We start from the raw sequence: 9,829 nt of genomic DNA on the forward strand, positions 1-9,829 counted from the left end.
TCAGTTGATTAAATTTGGGAAGCAGGGACTCAGGCCCCGGTAGCAAGTAATATAATTAGGCCTCTTTTTAGAAGCCTAATTAATGAAATTCTAAGAGCCTGAATTTGTATATTTATTTATCATGGTGGTTGAAACAAAGAATAAGATAAAAATAAGATCAGCCAATTTTGATGTTGTTAAGGAACCCTACATACTATTAAAATGGCTTGTCCCAAAATAAAAATGAAATAATCGTCCAAAATCCTTCATAATATACCTGTTGAACAATTTAATTTTAAAGATTAAACTCTTTGAATTGAAATATATTATATAAAATAAGTCTTTAGGGTCAACTTTTTAAGACACTGAAACTTTGATACATTGAGAAAACAATTTACTGTGACAGAAATTAATTCAATACTTTTCCTTTTCTAAACATATTAGCTTATTAGCAAAGAAAAAGATGTTTCCTAGTTTGTACATTCCAATCTAAAGAAAAATGGAAACAATTATAAGAATTTTGATTTCTTATGAGTTTATTTTTTAAATAACCATTTCCATTATTTACTCATTCCATTCAAAAGTCAATCATTAAATTCTATGTCTAAATTAAAAGTGTTTTTCAGTATCTCCCCTAAAATAAAGATAAATTCAGAGACTATTTTCCTATTAGTGATTTCAGAAATAACCAGACTGGATACTATTTAATGTGAATTTATGTAATAGTGCAACTCATACCTGCCTACTAAAAGTTGTCTATCACATTCTTTAAAATTGGTTTTATATGATTTTTTAAATATTTTATTTATTTATTATTGTATTATTTAATTATTTTATTGGGGGTGGGAATTAGGTTTATTTATTTTTTAGAGGAGGTACCAAGGATTGAACCCAGGGCCTTCTGCATGCTAAGCATGCACTCTACCACTTGAGCTATGCCCTCCACCCTGGTTTTATATGATTGATTACTAGAAACGTTTGGGCTAAGCATCTGACTTTATTATCTGAAACTAGTAAACAAGACTTGAAATTATTAATACCATTTTATCATATATAAAATCTCTATCTGCACTTATCCTGTTGGCAAAGTTAGAAACTAGGAAGAGATTAAGTTTAGAACTGGATTTGAATTTAAAATCCCCACTATTAATGCCACCCCTATCAATTTAGTTTCACTTAAACAACACCATATGTCTTTTAACTAGTTTTATTATTTGAAATGGGTCTGTAACACTTGGTTTGAATTTAATTTGTAATCTGTATTAAAGTGTTAGAGTTAAAATGGTCTATTAGTAAATTTATTAAGGCTTATAGTTTTCCATTTGTACATACGATGCTAACTGATACAATAAAACATGTTAACCCAGGGAATCCATGGGGTTTTTTTTTTTTCTTTTTAAAGGAATCTGTATATTACATAAGTTTGATGACTACTGTTCTAGAGGACTTACCAAAAAGTGGTCCAAAAGTGACCCTCAACATTTCAATACATAGAGCTTAAATCCCTGGGGACGGGAAGGATGTAGGGGAATAACTTACATCTCTTCTTTCCTCAAGTTGTAAATTATGAGACTTAGCAATTGTGATCGCCACACAGAAGTCAAAAACTTTTGCTCCAAGCTGAGGGTCTCTGTTACACTAGGCTGTAATTTCTACAAATTCGGATTTATTTTGAGTCCCAGAATTCCTGTGCTCAAAGCAGCCAGGAATAGGCTCAGGACTCAGGCCAGATAGAGGAGGAAGGCGCATCAGGCCTGTGAAGGATGGGTGCTGGAAAAGAGTTGGCTGACGACATGTTGTAAATTGACCAGGATGAAAAGGGGATGCATTCCTCCAGGAAAGAAAAGGCTCCAAGGTATATGAGAGGGTAATGATGATAAGATACTAGTTAATACATGTTGAGTGTTGACTATGTGACAGATGCCATGAAGCACTACATATTCTGTTCATTTTATGCTCACAATAGCACTTCCGAGTTAGTACCATGAAATGCAGTATAGCTAGCTAAGTGTTTAGGCTAATAGACTGCAAAGTTGTAACTCCACCCCTGCCTCTTACCAACCATGTGACCTTAGGCAAATGTCTTAATCTATATGTACCTCAGTTTTCTAATCAGTAAATGAGGGTAATAACAGTTCATACCTGTTAATGAGTAATAAATGAGATTGTGTAAAATGCTTAAAACATGGCCTTATACATAGGAAACAGCACACAAGAATTGCTATTCCTGTTGAAATATTTCAAAAGTAGATAACATAGGTTCTCCACAGCCTTAATTTAACAAAGATTCAGAGCTGGTTTTGAGTTTAAAATCCACCCTATAAATGCCACCGCTGTTGATTTAGTTTCACTTAAACAACATCACAAGCCTTTTAATTAGTGTTCTTATTTGAAATGTGTCCACAACACTTGGCTTGAATTTAATATGTATCTTTATTAAAGTTTTAGAGTTAAAATGATATATTAGTAAATTTACTACTAAATTTATTATTAGTAAATAATAATGAATTTGTTATTATTTACTATATATATATATATATATCTTTGTTAAATTTTAATTTTAAATTTTAACAAAGATTCAGTTCTCAGTATGCCTGAAACTGAACCTTTTCTTAACCAACAACTGTGGCATTTTCTTATGGCTGTGATAACTGGAGTTATAAAAACATATTTCTCCAATTTCATAATCTTTATCTCATTCACGACTTTGTCATGAGTACATTATTCAAACCACTTGTGCTCAAGATACTCTTATAAATCAGGGAATACGAAAAGGAAGATACATATGTATATGTATAACTTAAACATTATGCTGTACACCAGGAATTGACACAACATTGTAAACTGACTACACTTCAATAAAAAAGAATGCAAATTTTTTTTAAAAGGTACTGTTAGAAATTAGGGGAAAAGAAGCCCTCATTTAACTGAAAACCTGCTTATGTCAAGACTCTCTCAAAGGAAACCATAAACAAAATGAAAAGACAACCTAGAGACCAAGAGAAAATATTTGCAAATTCTGTGACAGATAAGGGCTAATCTCCAAAATAAACAGCTCATACAGCTCAATAACAAAAAGCCAAACAACTCAATCAAAAAATGGGCAGAAGATCCAAATAGACAATTCTCCAAAGAAGAAATACAGATGGCTAATAGACAAAAGAAAAGATACTCACACTAATTATTAGAGAAGTGCAAACCAAAACTACAATCAGATGTCACCTCACACTGGTCAGAATGGCCATCATCAAAAAGTCCACAAACAATAAATGCTGGAGAAGATATGGAGGAAAAGGAACCCTCCTACACTGTTGGTGGGAATGTAAATTGGTCCAGCCACTGTGGAGAACAGCATGGACATTCCTTAAAAATACTAAAAGTAGAGTTGCCATATGATCCAGCAATCTCACTCTTGGGCATATATCTGGAAAAAATGGAAACTTTAATTTGAAAAGATACATGTACCCCAATGTCCATAGCAGCACTATTTACAATAGCCAAGACATGAAAGCAACCTAACTGTCCATCGACAGATGACTGGATAAAGAATTAGTGGTATATATATATACAATGGAGTACTACTTAGCCATGAAAAATTGAAATAATGCCATTTGCAGCAGCATGAGTGGACCTAGAGATTATCATACTAAATGAAGTAAGTCAGAAAGAGAAAGACAAATACCACATGATATCACTTACATGTGGATCTAAAATGTGACAAAAAATGAAATTATTTACAAAACAGAAATAGACTCACAGACCTAGAAAACAAACTTATGGTTACCAAAGGGGAAGCAGGGTCAGGGAGGGAAGTATTAGGAGTTTGGGATTAGCAGATACAAAGCACTATATATAAAATAGATTAAAAAAAACAGGGTCCTATTGTATAGCACAGGAACTATATTCAATATTATGTAATAAATGATAATGGAAATGAATAGAAAAAGACTATATATAGATACATATATTTTATATATGTGTAACTGAATCACTTTGCTGTACACCAGAAACAAACACAATATTGTAAAACAACTATACTTCAATTAAAATTTAAATTAAATTAAATAAAAATAACAATATTAAAAGAAAACATAGTTAATTTTATTTTACTTTTATTTATTTATTTATTTTTAATTGGACTATAGTCAGTTACCATGTGTCAATTTCTGGTGTCCCAGGCAACAGTCCCAGGCATGCATAGACATACATATATTTGAAAACATAAGTAATTTTAAATAAGTGTGGGCACATGCAGACTTTCTAAGCACAAGCAAAAATTCAGTAATAAATTTTAAAATAAACTTCATGTTCATTATATAAAAATTTAATATTCCCAAATGGCAAAACATGTATACTTTTAGTAAATGAGAAAAAAACTGAGGAAGATACTTGCAGTGCATATGGCAAACAAAAGGCACATTTTTATTAAGGTGCTAAGTACAAGAATTACAATCTAATAAAACAAGAGCATAGGATATAAGCAGATAATCTATAATAAAGGAAATTAAAATGTATTTTAGACAATTAAAATATGTTTAAAATTTTTTAACAAAAATAATTTTTAAAAAGTGCAATGACCGTCCATCTATTTTAGCTTACTATGTCGAAAAACATCAAAATACATTCTAGTCTTCTGAACTATTCAAGAGGCAGGGGAGTCAATGAATACATACATTGTTCATGATGGTAAATTGATACAAGGTCTTCAAGGTGAAATTTATAAATATATATAAAGTATACCCTTTGACCAGAAATTCCAGTTCTGAAACTTTATCCTACAATCATACTTAGAGAAGCCAAACAATAGTAGCTAAATGTCTATCTATTTGTTTCCTATTATAGACACATGCAATTGAATACTGTAAAAGAGAAGCTGTTAAAATGAGTAAACCTACATTCAATAATTCAAGAAATACTTGTAGGGAGAGGGTATAGCGCAAGTGGGAGGGCACATGCTTAACACGCATTAGGTCCTGGGTTCGATCCCCAGTACCACCTCTAAAAATAAATAAATAAATAAACCTAATCTCCCCCCCCCAAAAAAAAAAACCACTTAAAAGAAGAAATAATTATATAAGCTTACCATGCTCCACCAGAGTTCTAGGCGCTGGGGATACAGCAGTGAGCACAGAATCTCACTGTGGAGTAATATCCAGTATAAAGCAAAAGTTCTCCATTTACTGGTGTATAATCATGTTCAAAATATATCGTTAACTGAGAAAAATCAAGGTGCAGAACTTTATGCGTTGTGTGATACTTGAGTGAACATATGTGAATGGCTGTATTTGCATAGACTATCTATTCTATGGATGTTTAGCCTAGAAAGTGCTATCTGGTCACCTGCCTCTGCATGGTTCAGGGAAAGGAGAAAAACTTCTCCAGTCTTATGTAATGCACCATTTGAATTTTTAATCATACATATTTTCAAAAATATATATTTAAACATTTTTAAACAGCTACTTAGCCACGTTGGCTTTTATCAGTGTGACTGATTTCAGACCAGTTCATCTGAAACAAGCACAGATTTATCTTCCATGAAGATACCTCCCATGAAGATCTGGACACTGACACACAGCAATGCTATCCTTGGTTTATTCAAAGGAAATGAAATCAAGATCTCAAAGAGATACCTGCACTCCCATGTTCAGTGCAGCATTTTTCACAATAGCCGAGATATGGAAACAACCTAAATGTCCATTGACAGATGAATGGATAAAGAAAATGTGGTATACACATATGGTGGAATATTATGTAGCCTTAAAATCTTATCATTTGCGACAACATAGATGGAGGAGGACATTAAATGAAATTAGCAAGACACAGAATAAAGTTTTGCATGATCTCACTTATACGTGGACTTGAAAATACTCAAAGTCAGAGAAGCAGAGTAGAATGATGGTTCCCACTGGTTGAAGGAAGGGAGATGTTGAGAAGTAATGGCTGAAGGACACAAAGTTCTGGATAAATAAGTTCTGGATATCCACTATACAGCATAGTGCCTATAGCTAATACTCTATTGTATACTTGAAATTTTCTAAGAGGGTTGTAGAGCTTACATTGTGTTCTTAATAATAACAACAATAGAAAACGTGGGAGGAAAGTTTGGGAGGTGATAAATATGTTTATGGCCTTCAGGGTAATGATGGTTTCACAGATGCATACTTATCCCCAAAGTCATCGAACTGTATACATTAAACGTGTAAAGCTGTTATATGTCAATCATACCTCAATAAAGTGCTTTAAAAATTTTTTTAAAAATCTACGTATTAGGGTTATTAGGAGGATAAAAATGAGTCAGTACTTACAAAGCACATGGAACAGTTCTCATAATAAGTGCTTTATAAATGTTTACAAAGGCTTGTGAATAAAAGAATTTTTGAAAGGTTGAAGGAAAACGAGGCAAAATGGTGCTGTAGTTATCCTTCTGGGTTATAGAAAATAGATTATTACTACTTTTCCTCTTAGTACTTTCATAATTTTTTTTTAATTTTAAATTACCACAGTGAAAAAAAATGAGGAAATACTGCAAACGCTTACTGAGTAACTGCTATGTTGAACAAAATATTGGGTGAGCCATAAGTGGGCAGAAACTGCCTGTGTTTTATATTCCACTGTATCACCAGCACCTAGCACAATTCCTGACATAAAGTAAACCTTCAAGAAGTATTTATTAATTAACTAAAATTGGAGTAATCAGACATTAATAGGCATAATTACTTATCTCAAGGAATATGCAGTCTAGTGGGATATAGCTTAAACTAATGACACGTTCTTTTTGAACTTCAATAAATAGTTCATATTTGGGGCAATATGATTTATTTGAGAATTGTTATTTAGCACAAAATTCCCAAATCTTTTTTTGCTAGTATCATGAAAAAGCAGGAGAGAGGCGGGTTAAAAGCATGGATGAAGTCAAGCAGGAGTGACATAACCCCATGAGAAGTTTCAAAAACTGATTCTATCACTTACTAGCTGTGTTACATTGGGCAATACACTTTCCCTCTCTGAGCTCAGACTCTTCATCTCTAAAGAAAAGAAGACCACCCACTGCACGAAAGTGATGCAATAATTAAATGAGATACTACATTTGCTTCATTTAGCTGAGTGCCTAGCACAGAGCAAGCACCCACTAAATTATTAATTTGTGGCTTTTGAAATTAACGTATAAGCAGGAAGACAAAGAGATTGAGATATTGCTTAGAATGGAAGTCCAAAGCATTAAAAGAGGACAGAAGACAGACCCAGTCCAAAGGTAAGTCATCAAGCAAAGTATCCTGGAAGAGGCAGAATTTAGGCCTTGCAGGTTAGGTATGGTAGATGAAGGAAAGTATAAGCAAAGGCGTGATAGTATAAATGGGTACGAGGGTGATGAGTCGTAAAGAATGGGATGTTCTTGGCCGATGGTTGTACTGGGGAAAGGGAGAATTTGAGTCCTAACTTGGGAATCCTGCAGTACACTCAAAGTGAGATGCCCCAAATTACCAGGAACTTGAGATTCCATAAAGCATAAAATATATTCATCTGGTGGTTTTCCTGAGTGGAAAAGCAAAGGTCATACATCAGTATTTTACAAGTAGACCCGGGGACAGAAGACTAAAGAGTAAATTCTGGGATCTAAAGCCTCAACCTTACTAATTTTCATATTCTGAAGTTCTAAGAACATTGCCCAACCAGGGGCTTCTTCTAAGCCTGGGTGATGGGAAAGTGACGGTGACATCAGATGTTCACATCGTTTTAGTCCAAAGCTATGTGGACTCTGAAAAAATGTTCTCCGATCAACCCTATATGTTGTCTTTTGGTGTAAACAGTACAGTTCTAAGAGCAATGCTCAGGAAGTTTGGGAGAGCCAGTCACTGCATCTCTGAACACATAAGTGTTCTTGTTGTCCTAAAGGAGTTGTGTCAAGAGAGAGAGAAAGCACTGACATCCCCAGGCTCTCTGGGGAAGAAACTCCAAAGCTTTAGTAATTGTTGGCTTGTTTTCTAATGTCTCCTCCATCTGAACTTCAGGGACTTCTTGACAGTCTCAAAGGATGCTCCCTTGAGGATGGAGTCTATGAATGACTAGAGTCCCCTCAGCATGTGGAGGGTCTAGGGGAGGCAGGAACGATACCCTTCAGATTCTTGAGGGTTGAAACCTTGTCTAAGATCAGGTGACTTCTCTGTGTTTTTCTAGGCAGCCTATAACTCAGACAGGAATATGGAAAGGAATTGCACCAACATGAACAAGCACAAACCACCATCAAAATTTTTAGATCCAGGGACTGGGCACCCAAGGATGGGATTGATATTATCATTAAAAAATGTTTTTACTATCCTCTTATCTCTGTCTGCTTATCTTTTATAGCTTCAGGCTTATCTTTTCACTCCAATAAGGTTTTAAGAAAAGGTGAGGGGTATAGAATAACTGTTGGATGATCTCATATTTTGATGTCTCTTCAGATGATTTTCAGCCCCCAAAACAATTGATGCAGAGAGAAACATCTGAATGAAAGAAAATCATCATTCTGTCAGCTGGCAATTAAATGGGAGAGCCAACTACTGATCATCCTGCCATGAATTAACTACTGAAAATCCTCAAATAAAAATAATTTCTCCAAGATTCCCCTCCTCCCCTTCCTGGGAACTCTCTCCCACTCTCATTCTCTCTCCCTGTCTCTCTTCTTTTCTCTTTCCCATTTCTGTTTTCCCTGTATTACTTTTTCTTTACAGCAGAGAACTGAAAGGAGGTTAAAATATATATCGATTTCTGAATTCCTGACATTAATGGAAAGAAGCCACAATCCAGGTAATTGTGATATTTTCAGCTGTTCTAATTGCTGATAGGAAGAATAAATGGAAAAATTCTTGGATAGAATATTTCATGTGTTGGAAGAATCTGTTATAATGATAGCTTATCTTTAGGTGAACCCAAGATGATGGAAAGAAAGAACCTAACAAGACCCTCTGAATTCATCCTCCTGGGACTCTCCTCTCGCCCTGAAGACCAGAAGCCACTCTTTGCTGTGTTTCTCCCCATCTACCTTATCACAGTGATAGGAAATCTGCTCATCATCCTGGCCATCCACTCAGACACTCGCCTTCAGACACCCATGTACTTTCTCCTGAGTATCCTGTCCTTTGTTGACATTTGCTATGTGACAGTCATCATCCCCAAGATGCTAGTGAACTTCTTATCAGAGACAAAGACTATCTCTTACGGTGAGTGTCTGACACAGATGTATTTCTTCATTGCCTTTGGAAACACAGACAGTTACCTCCTAGCAGCCATGGCCATTGACCGCTACGTGGCCATCTGTAATCCCTTCCACTACATGACCATCATGAATCTCAAACGCTGTGTCCTGCTTCTGGTCCTCTCCTTCTGCATTCCACACCTCCACTCCCTCCTGCACATTCTCCTGATCAATCAACTCACATTCTGTGCCTCCAATGTTATTCACCATTTCTTCTGTGACGACCAGCCAGTGCTAAAATTGTCCTGTTCCTCCCATTTTGTCAAAGAAATCACAGTCATGACAGAAGGGCTGGCGATCATCATGACCCCCTTTTTTTGCATCATCTTCTCTTATTTGAGAATCCTTGTCACTGCTCTGAAGATCCCTTCAGCTACTGGGAAGCGCAAAGCCTTTTCCACCTGTGGATCTCATCTCACGGTGGTGACCCTGTTTTATGGAAGCATTAGCTATGTCTATTTCCAGCCCCTGTCCAACTACACTGTCAAGGATAGAATAGCAACAGTTGTCTACACCATATTGACACCAATGTTAAACCCATTTATCTACAGTCTCAGGAACAAAGACATGACGCAGGGCTTGACGAAGCTCAGGCACAGGGTGAAATGCCAGTAA

General features: G+C 35.3%; 1 protein-coding gene across 1 annotated transcript; it reads left to right on the forward strand.

Moving 5' to 3' along the window:
- Positions 1-8,840: 8,840 nt before the first annotated feature.
- Positions 8,841-9,829, forward strand: LOC105092647 (olfactory receptor 1L1). Its single transcript, XM_010984369.3, has one exon. It carries the CDS (start codon positions 8,894-8,896, stop codon positions 9,827-9,829), a length of 936 nt encoding a protein of 311 aa, XP_010982671.3. The 5' UTR covers positions 8,841-8,893.

Source organism: Camelus dromedarius, chromosome 10 (assembly GCF_036321535.1).
Source record: "Camelus dromedarius isolate mCamDro1 chromosome 10, mCamDro1.pat, whole genome shotgun sequence".
In the NCBI taxonomy this organism is placed as follows: Eukaryota; Metazoa; Chordata; class Mammalia; order Artiodactyla; family Camelidae; genus Camelus; species Camelus dromedarius.

Excerpts from the sequence above, each read along its gene's own strand:
- LOC105092647 (XM_010984369.3), top strand. The coding sequence starts at position 8,894 with ATGATGGAAAGAAAGAACCTAACAAGACCCTCTGAATTCATCCTCCTG.